The 15,334-nt window shown below is 32.4% G+C and overlaps 2 protein-coding genes across 2 annotated transcripts; both read right to left on the bottom strand.

The window, feature by feature from the left end:
- Positions 1-3,276: 3,276 nt before the first annotated feature.
- Positions 3,277-11,450, bottom strand: LOC137928880 (CD151 antigen-like). Its single transcript, XM_068771885.1, has 5 exons — positions 11,234-11,450; positions 10,565-10,756; positions 5,294-5,467; positions 4,319-4,468; positions 3,277-3,674 (listed from the first exon to the last, which is right to left on the bottom strand). Exons 1-5 carry the CDS (start codon positions 11,372-11,374, stop codon positions 3,531-3,533), a joined length of 801 nt encoding a protein of 266 aa, XP_068627986.1. The 5' UTR covers positions 11,375-11,450; the 3' UTR covers positions 3,277-3,530.
- A 288-nt stretch (positions 11,451-11,738) lies between these two features.
- Positions 11,739-14,597, bottom strand: SH3PX1 (sorting nexin 33-like protein SH3PX1). Its single transcript, XM_068771504.1, has 2 exons — positions 14,423-14,597; positions 11,739-13,775 (listed from the first exon to the last, which is right to left on the bottom strand). The coding sequence occupies exon 2, from the start codon at positions 13,757-13,759 to the stop codon at positions 12,080-12,082; it is 1,680 nt and encodes a 559-aa protein (XP_068627605.1). The 5' UTR covers positions 13,760-13,775; positions 14,423-14,597; the 3' UTR covers positions 11,739-12,079.
- Positions 14,598-15,334: the final 737 nt, after the last annotated feature.

Below are 15,334 nucleotides of genomic sequence, written 5' to 3'. Positions count from 1 at the left end.
GAACCCGGTGACCTATGATCACAAGTCTCAGTCCTAACCGCTGGGCTCTCATTGCTTAGATCAGTATTTTCTTTTAATATTTTTACAACAAATCTACGATTATTAATTTGGATATAAATTTAAATTGAATTTAAAAAAAAAACACAATCTTATAAAAAGAACGTGGGACATAGCGCATATTACTTGTAAGACATGAAAACTTACTTTACGATTAAATATTCGATGTATACTAAACGCATCATGTACAAGAGGCTTACATATGAACATAGTATAGCACCATCATAAAGAAAAATGAAATATGTTAAACAAATTAATTTTAATTCATACAAGCGAATTACACACTTATTCTGCGGTATATACAAGGATTCTCATAAATCAACGTCAAGATGAAATCGAGTGATGAGGCAGTTAGTGGTTAACCGTTGTATATAAATCGACTTATTAATCGAATGTCTCTTGTATAAAAGAGTAAGAAATTTTAAAATAGAAGTAAGAGCATATTAAATAAGACAAATATACATAAACTAATTAACATTTGAGTAAAGCAAGTAAAGATTAAACAAATGAGAAATATATTGCAAGTTGTCACATATATAGCAGATGAGGGCAACCTGCGGCTCGCGAACCACACGCGGCACTTTGAATAATTATTTGTGGCTTTCAATTTTTCATACCGTTTTTGTGTTGTTATATTGAAAAAAAAAATTGAAATTTAACCAACGATCAGTATTAACTAACCAGTATCTGAAACAATTACTGAAAAGTACTGTCTCAAATTTTTGTAACAGTTCACAGTACTTCGTAGTCACACAGTAGTTAGTAATGTGTTTAATTTTTAATATTTAAATTCTGTACACATATTGTTAATTTATTTTAAAATTTTTAAATCAAAATTTAATTTATAACAAAACTTGTATTATATATACATACTTTATTTCATTAAAAACATTTCTTTAAAAAATATTTGCGTTCCTTTTTTAAAATACGAAATTGCGCCTCGTGGACAATTTCAAATTTAGAAAATTGTCTAGAACTATTACTGAGTTTGGCTACCCCTGATATATAGGTTATAGGTATCAAAGCTCGAAAGCGGTGAATATATATACTTTCAAATATGTTACATTAATTTATTTTTCTATCATAATTTGACAGGTCAGAACTTCTGACAGTACAGACTCTGCAGGGACAGAAAGTAAACAATGATTCATTTTAATATGTGGTAAACAAAATTTATAAATGCTATTTCTTAATACATTATCATTGCGTTATTTACTATTTCTGAAACAATTGACTTTTGATAGGGTGTACTATACATTGACTGCAAATGAGCTGTACATTCCCTTAAAAGCTTTTACACGTATAAACCAACGCCATATGTTTTATATAAAAGCTACATGTTTAAGAAAATTAAATATGTTCTAAGTTATTCTAAGCATTAAATATAGCAGCTGGGTTTTGTAGCCTCGTTCTGGAACCAAATACACATAGTTAATAGCTAGTTTATGCAGCAATTAATAAACTATTCGCATTAGCTAAAATCTTCATCACTTCTAAAAATCATTACTATTAAAGGAAAGAAATGCACTCTTTGATTTTCTTTGTATTACTATGACTATCATCTCTAACGACAGACAAATCCATAAAAGAATGACGGGATTTAAAAAAAAGGCTTTCTGTTAAAGCACACATTCAAAGTTATTTTAAATACGTAACCAAAATATTTTATAATATTTTTTGAAGTTAGCTACCACCTACCCTATTACCTTATTTCAGATTGACAGATTTATGGAACATACTGAATAATAATATATATTATAAATTAATTCGTTTCACATTTTTCTGCAATACTCTTATACTATTTACATAAATCAACGTCTTAAGTACATGTTACATATAAATTCGGTCATGGATTCTATCCATCTACAAGCTATATGTGGCAACACTTATTAAAAACGATTACTTATTTATTAACATAACGATCAATGAACACACATGACATGTCTATATTAATTATTAATACAAGATATATTTACACTGCGTCGATTTACTATGTATATATTATTCGATATTATTAAATGATGAAAAGGGAGAAAAAAATTAGAGAATTCTAAAAAATAAAACAAGAGATTTACGACGTTCCAAATTAACTGTTCTATATAAATAAAACGTAGACATACCAATAAAACCAAATTTATTTTCGAGTTAAATGCCGAATCGCTTTCGGAAACATCTGGATAAAACAAAATGGATTTCTATCCTTAGTCTTGCCAACATAATTTGAGAAAGTATACCGATTGTATTCACTCGTTTTATAAGTTTCCTTACATGTTGCAGAAGGTATCAAAAATATAACGTCTATTGGAATTTTGCGCATCTGACAGTTCGCGCGCTACAAATTTACATTGCCATTTAACAGTGGCAAAGGTCAATGTTTATTGATCACAAAATTAAATTACTTCTTTTACATGTAATCGATCATTTCGAAATATGTTAAATTGATTTTTTTTTGGAAAGCTATAGGCCAATAATGTACAAAATTTGAGGTGACAGCTAACTTTTTAATAAACAAGGATTTTTAACCCTTTTGTCTTTTTGTGCTTTTTATGTATACTCTTCATACGTTATAAATAAGAATCGGATATACTGATGTATACCAAAAGTGTATAAATTTCAGTGGTAGCTTTATGTTTTCTCCAAAATATTCTGAGATATGAATATACAAAAATTATACTTGCTTGTAAGAGTGAGACGGCAAACTAAACCTATTTATTTACAAGAGGCTCCGAAAATAAATTTCTTAAATATATTTACGAGTAGAAGTTGCTTCTATTTATTCTTAACGAAAATTACTTTGGGTAATAAAATATCCGAATATACGATATTTGTTCATAAACATATTTTGAACAAAAAAAAATTTTGTTATGTTTTTCGATACATTTAAAGACTACAGAGACAAGTTAATGTAGGATATTTTAAATATGTATTGTGTAGTTTTAATTATATATTACTTTGGTTACAAAATTTAGCCTCAGGTATTTTATATTTGGTTAAAGTAACTTTTTGTTATTGTCATATACAGGATCTAACTAATTAAAAGAACTTTTAAATGTCATAGTACATTATTACTTGAATATGTCCTAGTCAATGTTTCTAGAACTTTACTCCAAGTACTTTTAGACTTACAGCATATGTAATATTGGGCATATTGGCAGTTGACATTTTTAGTTTAAAAATAACCTAAGAGCAATAGATAATTTTACAGATTAAAGAAAAATAAAATATATTACAATTATTTATTAAATACTAACATTATCGCTAATTGTAGAAATGGGTATATTGTGGTCTTTCTTATTGTGATGTAACGGACAAGGCGGGCGCCTAGTACTTCGTTTCGTTCTAGAACGTTCTGGTGGCTTAAGCCTCCGCTGAGGGCAAGGGTTCTGGTACTTCGTGAGGTCGCCTGCCGAGGCCGACTTGTCGAAGACTTTTCTGTTCTTAGCGGTCGCCGGCGACGCCGGTTTCTTCCGATGTCAGTCGATGACGTGTTTTATTTTGACGTAAAGGATGCACGAGAAAAGAAAGCCGAATATTGGTATCACTGACATGCCCACGCCCACGGCTGCGAGAACTATCAGGTGTTCGCGGATGTGGCTCGTGAATGGTGCAACGCAGCCCTGTGAAAGTTAAGATTTATTAAAGGTAATTGATAATTGTAAAAACAATAACATCATCTTTTCAGTCATAGGACGGACTACCACTGTTGAACTTTTAATATATTTTCTTTAGGACCGGATTTAATCGGTCTGGATCCAGGTTTTTTCGATAACCTTACCAAGATTTTCTGTCTATTTGTACAAGGACATCCTACGCTGTGCGTGTCTGTCAATGGTCTCCGCTTCAGAACCTTGAGGCCCCGACAGCCATCCGTTCTGGGCGCTGTATGGCCTATCCACAGACACTTCTTGCCAATTCTGGCCTATGTTAGTTACTCAAGGTTCTCTCTTAAAAACCTTTACACCTAATCGCTTAATGGAAATAAAAATAACGAATGAATATTTTTAAGAAAGGAAGTGTAAAATTGTAAATAAAGAAAAAAGGCCCGCAAAACAGGGTCCATAAAAATCACTCAATGGAGTGCCCGAAAAGACCTAAGACAGCTTTTCAATCAAGTGTAACTAAGTAGCAGTCTGTGCCGATATGTCGAACAGTTGATGCCTTTTGACTGAAATGATGATCTTGATGAACTAGATCATCGCAGACTGACCGTTTCGCTATAAGGAATTTGGCAACATATAAATAGTCAATAGCAAGTTCTTACGTTGTAGTAGATGTTGGATGGGTGGTCTCGCGCTCCGCAGCGAGTGGTGACGGTCTTGCAGCATGAGTCGGGCACAAGCAGTCGAGGGTCATGCTCATGCCACGCGCTACGACGCCAGTCGGTGTACTTCATTGCACCGCAACATTTGAACTGGAATAACGACGACAACCAGTCATCTCGGTGATCTTTGGGATCCTATGCGTTGCTTTGTGCGTTAGCCGGCTTAAACGAGCTATGACCTTTATTTTAAAATTATTTTTTTCGCCGATTAAAATCCAAAAAATACTTTGTTCAAATTTTAATGGATTCTATTATTAGCATTAAAATGAGTCTATCATCTGTTCAGATAACAAAAAACTGAGTGGGATTATAGAAGTAAAAAGATTTAATGAGTTGAATGTATCGGCCATTTGCTGTATGGTTATGCATGCTACATATTCATAGCATACATCCAATTTAATAATCAATGGTTTCAGAAAAAATAAAAACGTATTAATAATAAAGTGCGCAAAAATGTTTTTAAAATAGGGATTACTGACTATCAAAATTAATTATTTTTCATCATCTGAGAATCTTACAGAAAAAAATTAATTTAAGTAAAATATTTCATTGTAGCAAAACGCTGGATGCAAGCTGGTTTCGACCGGTCTTATAGGAAATCTACAAACGTCTCTGTTAAGCAGAGGACATCCTTCGGCTGAAATTATGATAATAAGGACTTCAGACTGATCACTTTATACAAGGTAATTGGAAATAGGTGAAAAAGCTTTAAATTCAACACAAATTTTCTGAATTTTAAACACGCTTTTGTATTATATTATCATTACGCTGTTTATTATTCCCAAAAGCATTGATTTTGGGATAGGTTACATTCACCCCTTTAAAGGTTTTACGTCTATAACCAACTTGCATAAGCCATAGTAAAAGAATGACTAAAAAAAAAGACAGACGATGTAACAGAACAAGAGAAGTTACCTCAGTCTGCATGAGATCCACAGCGTCCGTGACCACAACGTCCAGCGCGTAGTTCGCGATGAATGTGTTATTTAGTTCGGCTTTCAGTTCGTACTCGACGGCCACTTCGTAATAATAGGCCAACCCGCCGGCGCCCAGCTCCAATATAAACGTGAACAGGAGGAAGTAAGTGTACTGCAAGAAAATTTATACATCATTTTTATGTTATCAAATATACCAACATAATTATGCATATAAGGACTTTTGGATAAGTAAGCTTATTAAATATTTGATGAAATATTTTTAAAGGTTTTAGTGGTCAATATTGTGAAATATGTCATTGTACATCATCATGGACCTTGTCAGCCGATTGACCCCCTCTGAAAGACACAAGTCTTCCTCAAAGGTCGCCACGATGATCAGTCTTGAGCTAACCTACAGCACGCGACTTCCCGCGACCTGGACTATGTCGTCGGTCCACCAGCGGGTGTCTACCCACGACACGTCTCCCGGCTTGTGATTGCCACTTGAGAATCTTTCGGCCTCAACGACCGAGACAAGAAATTTTTGTGGCTACCTTAGTGACCTCAAGCGTAGCACTTTTCAATGCTTTCTAGGTGACCTGAAGCCTTCTTATAAGGCATATCGTAAACGATCACGTCTTAAATCAGTCACAGTCTTCTATACTTAATTCGTAATAAATTATTTTTATGATTCTTTTAAGTTAATCTTGTTTGCAAAATAAAAAATATTGATTGTTTTTTTTTAATAATTCATGATAGAAATTATTAGTGTTTTTGAATACAGTATCCTATAAACAATGTGTTTATGTTGATATTAATGTAAATATACAGTGACCTGAGGTCTGAGTGTACGTATGTATAATTATGGTCTAAAAGATATCTTAGCCCTTCCTTTTCTTACTTTTAAATCTAAAATTAAAAGTATATCTATACAAATAAATAAAATTAGAGTGTTAGTTTGCAATATTATTAACCGCTTTTGGCAACATGCATATGAACATATATACGATTAACATACCATTTTTTTTTAAATTTGTCGATTTGTTCCAGCTAATCTCAGGAATAGCAGGTAGCTGACGTAATGAGCAACTTAGGCTACTACTATTTTATAAAAAAATATTTTAACATTATAATACAATGACGCCTACAAAAATCAGTGCTAGCCAAGCGAAGTTAGCGGAGGACAACTAGTTATCTAATAAATCTTATAGCATAGTTTTTGTTAGATCGAAATGTAAATAAGTCGATGTTGAATATCAGTTTTCCGAGCTATTAGTATTTTACTTAATAAAATATTAAAATAATCGACGATTCAGAAGTGCGTGTCCATTTGATTAAAGATATTTTGAATTTGAAGAAATATTTTTATATTCAAAACTGTAATACCAGATTATTACTACCCTGCTCCACTCATCACGAAAGAGCAAGCTTATTACTTTAACCTATTGGTTAAGTTCGGTTTATTAGTTATCTTTGTCTATTTTAACTTCAAAGCTGTTAGGGCATTGTGCGATAAAGACAACGCTCTACAAAATCCCCAGGAACCCATCAGGTCTTTGCAAAAGCGCCAAATCAAACGCATAGAATATTATAATACTGTATATAAATTATTAGTATTAATGTTATCTAACATTGGATGACAAGAATTGTAATATCTTAAAAAATTCATAATTTCTTGCGATATTTTTTTAACATAACACAAACAACGTTGAACGCCAGACTAAAAACCATGTTTAGTTCAGTGGGCCGCGACGGACACCATGTGACTGCCATCATGTTGGGTCCAAGAAGCCGCGTCGGACACCATGTGTCCGCATGCCCTCGATTACTTCAGAAGCCTCTAGGGAGCCAACGGACAGTGTTTCGACTGTTTTTACCAAGGCATGTGACCCGCGCGGCCCCGCAGAAAAATAATGGGTAAATCGCTATTTCCGTAAGTCGCCCATTATTTTTAAGGGTTTTCCTGACAATATTTGCAAAAAAACACCTTGGCGATTTTCGATTTAATGGTGTGGCCCCAGAGGATAGTATGCTGTTGGACACATGGTGTCAGCCATGGCGTTCAACGTGTTAAGGATATAATATTTTTTATATTTTATCTTAGTAACTTAATATATCTGGTTATAAATGAAATAATTATAAACGACTCTCGGAATATACCATCGTTGACAGGTGTACGCGTGTAACGAATTGGTTCAAGGCCCCTGATAAACAGGCCGTGCGTTACAACGTTCAATCATAAGGTTTGTTTTGTGACTCATAGTCATATAAAAGAATATTCGGAAGATGCTCGAATTTTAAAATAATATCATTACATTCCATGGGCCGAAAATTTTTATTACCTGCATTAAAACATATCGAGTTCGTGAATGGAGTTTTATGTATATACTAGCTAATTCCGCAAACGTTGTTTTGCAAAAAAAAATTGATATTTTAATTTACAAATAAAAAATAAGGGTTGATCGTAGAGGGGTGAAAATTTATGGTTGTATGAATTCTTGTATGCTGTATCATAAAAAAATAAAAACAAAAAATTTCGTTAAAAAAAAAATTTAAGTGTGAACAACCTTTATCACTTAGGGGTATAGAAAATAGATAGTAGCCGATGTATAAATAAATGTGTCTGTCTGTTGGTATTTGATAAATTATTATATCCCGGGAAGGTTTTTCTAAACTTTTTTTATTAGATTAAGTTTGCGGAATTAAAACCGTTTTTCTAAACTTTTTTTATTAGATTAAGTTTGCGGAATTAAAACCGCTTCATTTTTCAGGTTTTTAATTTTTTGATTACAACAACGCATGGACGCTTACGAAGCGAAAATTCAAATAATGTTGGTTGACAAGCTGACTGATTTATGACAGTAATTGGATATTTTTATATAATGTACTGTCTTAGACATAATAATAATAAAAAAAAATTAATTAAGTCAGTCTTATGTTAAGGCGTGACCAAGGTATATTTTTTTTTCCTTTATGGATGTATATACATATATTCTGTTTGTGTATTTTATTTATTATTAAGAAAGCTCATAGATTAATGACAATATGACAATTGATAAATAAATAACTATAACAGATTGCAAATAAAAAGTTTGCAGTTGTTTTCAGTAATATTATTTACGCAATTTAATATAAATATGACTTTAATTAGGAATATGACAAAACTAACCCAACATTTGTAGAAGAAATTAAAGAGAAAGAAATAAAAAAAAAGAGTTAAAACGCCAGTCTGAGCGTTATCCACCGAATTAGTCATTTTAATGATTTTTTTTTTGCTAAGAGTCTTACCGCGCTCATTCTAGTGCGAAATATGATAAAATCCAAGTGATTAGAAAGTTCAGTCTTGCATAGGGTATAGTGAGTATCAGTTGCGTCCTAAAGCTGTTAAATTATTCGGAAATCCTATTTTTGCAACTAATTCTGGACTATCAAGAGAGCCATTTGCTATATTAAATTCAAAAGTTCATTACTATGTAGAGTTATATGTCACGCTTGCGTATTTATTGTTATCTGTTATTTATTTCACCTTTATTTATCTCTGCTCCAAAGGTTAAACGGCAGGGAATGTCTTCGCCTTTATATAGCATTAATAAATAAAAGTGGAACATTATTATGGCAAAAAAAAACGAAGTAGCGAAAAAAGTAAGCCTATCAGATTTAGGGAGACGCTATAAGTTTTTTATTATTCTAGAAAAGTGATAAGAAACAATTGTCATTACCTATGTGGGATTATGCCGGCGCTCGATAACTTTAGACAAGAATTATTTTACAGAACAGGTCCTCTGCACAAAAAAATCCAGCCCTGGGTTTTTTTTTACAAAACAAACGTTTTAGACCATTAGATAAAATATTTTTTCCCAGAAAATAGAAGTACGTATTAATACTCTTTAGATCTACAACCGCCCCGGTAAAAAGCTCCAACGCCAAGGGTCGGTATCTACCTTGTGAAAAACTCTAGTGACCTCAGAAGGACGGTACCGTCTCTGTGAAAAGCTTCAGCGCCCACTAAAGTGCGTTACCGCCCATGTAAAAATTTCTGGCGCCCTGTAAAGGGTGCTACCGCCACAATGTTACAATCCAGAGCCCACAAATGGGTAGTAGCGCACCAATGAAGTGCTCCAGGCTCCACTAGGGGGCGGCACTGGCTGTTCAATTATACTGTTTTCGATTTACAGAGTTAATACCCGGAATGATGCTTGTAATTAAATAATATTTTTAGATTTCCCTGCATATAATAGAATCTGAGATATTAACAAATTTTCTCTTTATTTTTACTTAAATCTATTACATGGTCATAGGGCTTTTTACGAATTTTTCTTTAATAAAATTTTTGAAATGATTGCATGATAATCTAGAGAAATTACAAAGAATTTTGTTGTAAGTGTACAACTTTATAAAGCCTTGATAAAAGTATAACAAGTTGTGTGGCAAGTTCTTGCATTTATTCTTGTTTAGTCTGTGACTAATTCTGACAGTTGACACAACGGAAATTCACCATGTTGATTATTATAATTTAGCAATATAATCCTACTATCATACGTCATAAAGAATCTATCTTCTAAAAATGAAAAAACGCATATTTTTAAGTATTAATATATATATAAATCACTTCATTTGTTCTTCTATTTTACACGAGATATAAGTAATAACTAAACCTTTGAACAGAACGCTACCGCGCATTATAGCAATGACTCGCTATGTATTGATGCTCATTATTTAAATAAAGAAAATATTCATTTCCTAACACATGTAATATCATTTAATATAAATAATTGACAAAGGTAGACCGTTTTAATTGCGTTTTTAACTCCAATTTACGCCTTTTAAAAAAGGAATGGAAATTATTTTAGTAAAAAATATATTATTATCCTACTACTTAAGTAAAAATAAGTTATATATTTCATATGTTGCAAAACGTCTTGATGTGATTAATTATTTTTATTGTAATTCTTTATGGCACATAATATTAGTTGTTTCATTTAACTAGTTTATTAAATTTAGATGCGATTTGTTGTTTCGTATCTCTTTAGGCTGCTTAGAATAAATTTTAATTCTAGTATTATAGTATTTGGGCCGTTTGGGCAAAAAGGTTTACAAGTGGCGATCACGAGCCTCACTAGGTGGATAACAATAAACTGATAAAATAGTTAAAGTTGGGGGAAGTTGATACGATCAGCGAAAGGTCATTGTGATGTCATTTGGGGTGGACTGTTGTTTGATATGTTGATGATGATCATTATTCAGGCAATAAATAATCACTTATACTTACACAAAGTAAACTTGTCCTATTCTCAGTCTTTAGGCCGCAACAGCCGAGAGCGCACAGAGGTACGCCCATTCCTCCAGCGATGACCAGAAGGTATGCAATGGCTGGGTAAGTTGGAGTAGGCAGCAGTGGAACAAACCTATGTCTTGATGCAACAGTCCAAGCACCAACTATTAAAACCCCTATGCCTGCAAACTGGATAAAGTATAATATTATAAATGTGGTAATTACACAGTTTGAAAAGTCTATAGCGTTCCACAGAAATCTAAATACTTATAAAATCATTAATTTAATTTTAAATCATTCTTTATTTACTGGAGGTACTAACACACCTGCCACCAGAACCATAAGAAAGTATATTGTAGAAAAAATGAGTGTCATATATATTTAAAATTTAGCATTAGAAAAAGTAAAATTTTTTTTTACAAAATGAAGTTAAAAATTCTTTTGTATAAATGACAAAAATTTTTTGCAATGGACTTGAAAATTTATTTTGAATGAACACTGTAAAAATACAATTTAAAAATGATTACTACATTTTACTTTAACCGAAATTGGTAAAAAAAGATAAAAAGATATTTTAAATGGGTTAGAGTTAATTTATGGGAGTTATTGTATGAATATGGTAAATGTATATTATGCACATGTATATGAAGTAAAAGTGATTATTACCATAAAAACAACATTGAAAATATGTAGTACACATTTCAGGAAATTGACACTAAGACAATCAGCATCCCGGGATTTACGTGGTTTGACTTTTTTCTTTTTGGACAATAGTGCGCTGGAATCTTTTTTCTTTTCTTCAGCCATTCTTAAATTTCTTGTTAATTATTTAGGCCCGCTTCAAGGTTATCGCAGACTGTATCTTATTTCCATATTCCTTGTCCTGAGCCTGAAAAAAAAAACATGTGTCTTTATTATAACTGGATATTAACATAAGAGTAATATTAAAATTTAAGATACTTACACAATATTAATGATAGGGTTAAACATGTATTACCATTAATGAAATTAAAAAAATAATAGTTATGACCAAATTGCATTTATTTTATTAGCTTTCTATCTGGAACTTAAAAAAAATGGAATAATACAGTAAAACACTTATTCTAACTTCATACACAGAAAATGTCAAAAAATAATTGACTCAAAATCAGTTAGTATAATTTAAAAATAAAGTATGTATAATCAATAAAAATATAATCCCAAGATGCAAATTGTAAAAATATATACAGTATATTCAATATAGTTAAAAATAAACAATAGTGTGTACCATGATTCTTTAACATTCAGTCCTTAAATTTCATCACATTGTAAATTCATTAATTTTAATGTCCTACTAATCCTTTGGATTAAATATCAATAACTGCTTAACTGTTACACAAAGATTTTGCTAACACCAAAGTTAAAAATGGCATTTTAATTGCAACAATAATAATTTCTAAAAGAGTTCATTTCATCAATTCCATCACACAAGAAAGTACAGAGTGTGAATTACCATGTATTTTAATCAAAAATTTAATCACTATACTGTTGCAAAGTATTTTCAAGTTTATCAACAACTCTTTTGTAAAAATTAATTTGCTGTTGCAGAAACTTTTGCATTGTTGCTTTCAAGTCTACTGTTCTCTCCGATTTGAAATGATTTATTTCGGCAAGTAGGGCATAAGATATGACATCAGTCCTTCTTAAAACTTCATTTAGTTGTGCTGTTTCCATTTTGTGTTCCGCTTTAAGTCTTTCACATTCTCGCTTCTTCTGAATTGCTCCTTTGTGATTTGCTAAAACTTCTGGGAATCTGCCAACAACACCTTTGTACAAATGGAACTTATCACCAAGAGGCTCAAAATCATATTTAGGCTGCTCTTCATACATTCTGCCGATTTCTATATAAGCACCACCGGTCATCTTTATGGCAGATGTGAGTTTGGAGGTTGACACTATGGTTCCCTCGTCTAGGCTTAGAGCATTGCCAAGGTTATAAAATGCCTCTCCAGTTTTCTGGCAGTCACTTTTGTAAGGTCCTTGGAACCTCTTTGTTTGTGCAATACACATATTAGAGACGGACTTTACAGAGGTGTCCATACTGCTTATAAATGTGTGACATTGTTCTGTGATGTGGTCGACTTGTGATTGCAATAAAGCTTTTTCAGGTACAACTAAAGATATACAATAATTAAGGCCTAGGAGGTTATCTTTCTCGGCTTGTCGCTTTCCTGCTTTCCAGCGTTTCTCATCAGTGCAAGTGAGAAAGTGCTGCCAAACTTCACTTTTGGAAAGAACTGGATGTTTACACATCCAGTCTACAAACTCTTGAAGTTGAACTCGTCTTCGTTCTATTAACTGTTCATCATATCTACCAGATATTTGCTTATCAGGCAGTGGCGGTATTGGTATCAATGAAAATTTTTCTTGTAGCCTTTCATGTAACCAATCAAAATGTTTGTATCTCCTAGAAACTTGAATATTATTAAATGAAGGTGTTAGTTGATAAGCAATAAAACTTTTAATTCCTTTGAACTTCGACTCTTTTTTTGGGGAAGCAACAGTTACTGTATATGGCTGAGGTATGGGTGACCAAGTATATCCATCCTCACCCTGAATTATGTAAACTTTTTCGTTTTCTGGCACTTCCACATTTAAGGTACCTAGCAAGTAACTCTCTCCGCTCACTTTGGAAGAGGGTGCAAATTTATTTTTTCTCACAGTACCTACTGTAGATCCGAAATTTGATGCAGAATCATCTATATGGTGATTGTAATCATTGATTGGCATTCCTGGGAGTGGTGCCAAGGGTTGTTGTTGATGTATACTGGATTTGTTTTGCTGTGGTGCTCCTGGGCCTATTTCTGAATATGTATCGTCATCCCAATCATCATCCCAACCATCATCATGTGAAGTAGCACGTTGGTAATTATTGTCGCCAGCGCTAAATTGTTGGTCACCCCAATCATCAGCTGCCTGATCATACCTGGGTGCTGCTGGTGCCATTTTTGTAGGTGCTGACTCATCTGGTGCAAGTTTTCTCACATATGCTGCAGGAAATAGCCCAGTTTCACCTTTAGAATTCCGCCCTTCCCACCATCCTTCACCAATTTCAGTATTTAATAATGTTAATAGTTCACCACAGGTTATTGACATTTCCGTAGTGCCTGGTTCACCCGTGAAGTCATATAATGCTTGAACTTGGGTCGTCATGGTGAGACCCTTTTACCTACAACAAGTTAAAACATTATTATTGATATTCAGTTTGTAACACCTACTAATATAAGTGAGAGATATTATATATCATAATCTTATCATTGTTATCAATAAGAGTATGCACATAAGTTTAGCAAATAATGTTGTCGATAATAGAATAGACGCCAGAAATAAACTTCAGAGCAACATGTTCATATTAAATTTAGGGCGTTATTTAACATTACAAGGCGCTGACACATTTTCGTAATAGGTCCAATTAAGCACAGCTGTAATTGTCGAATGTGAAATGACGAATATTGTTTCATAGCTTCCTAACACTCTGGAAAGTGGGCTAATGGTATTGGTTATCACGAACAAGTCTTTGTGGCAAAATACAAAAGCCAAAACATTAAATTATTTTTGAAGAATAATGCATGTGTATTTTAAACAAAAATTTACTTTTTTGTTGCATATTTAATATCAAAAAGTAATAATTATGCGTTATTTAAAATAGAAACAAAATAACAAGAATATAAATTCTCGTTTTGTAATGGTAATCAATGACGTCAATTTTAGAGCAGGGCAGTGAATGAAAATGTCACAGAAAAATGTTGTGATTATATAATTCAAAGCAAAGGATAATATAAGATAAAAACACGTAAAAGTTTATTCTTTACTTACTTTTGTTTCCACTAAATCAAATTTCAAGGCGGATACAGTACTCGAATAGTCATCTGAATGACAGATTGATTCCCAAGAATTTGTTTTCGTTGAATTATTCGTTTTCGTTTACGTGGCACAGAATTTAAAATTACACGATTCCTATTGGCTTTTTGAAAAAGATTTTTGCAGTTAGCCAATCGCCATTGCTAAAGTTAAATCAATGATGAAACCAAACCTAAAACAGTCTGCCGTCCAGCACGTAAAACTCAATAAAAATTTAAGTAAATGATTCAATAGATGGCGCTGTCTAGTAGTAATAACTTGGTGAATTTGACTCATTTCATATCGTAGATACACTTTACATTTAAAAACCATAGGTGGCGCTGTACTCATAAGATATTAAAAGTTTCTATTGGAACAATATTTTCTATCGAGTTTAATTTGAGAAGTGTGTTTCCGTCTGACAATCATAAGAAAAGTTTTTGCTTAATTATAATAAAATTGTTTATAAAGTTTCTAACCACATATTTTCTGGGCTTATCGTATTTGTAATCCATTCTTGTGTTACTAATTTAACAAATTAATGTTTAACTTATATTTTAATTCAAACATGTATATAGATCTGAGAAATAAGCTGTTGTGACCAAAATTTTACCTACACACATTAAAAATTATAACAATTTGTTGTTTAAGTGCTAAGTGGGGAAGAACCCTGAGATGTCTACGTTTTAAGAAATTAAATATGTTTTCCTCTTTACTTTTAGCAAAATTTGCATATTTTTTCAAAATTCAATATTAAAAAATCTTAATTTCCGTGACTCTGGCAATTAAAAACTAAACAAAAGCGCACGCCCATCAATTTTTCATTAATCATTTCGGTCATGTCAATCTCAGTGAATCCGGCTTTGGTCACAACAAAATCCAGCACGT

The sequence above is a fragment of the Battus philenor genome, unplaced genomic scaffold, assembly GCF_028537555.1.
Source record: "Battus philenor isolate CCGP_79_NKW_IND1 unplaced genomic scaffold, ilBatPhil1.0.hap1 SCAF_4, whole genome shotgun sequence".
NCBI classification, from domain to species: domain Eukaryota; kingdom Metazoa; phylum Arthropoda; class Insecta; order Lepidoptera; family Papilionidae; genus Battus; species Battus philenor.
Note: the sequence above shows the minus strand (reverse complement) of the source record. Positions and strands in the feature narration are given on the sequence as shown.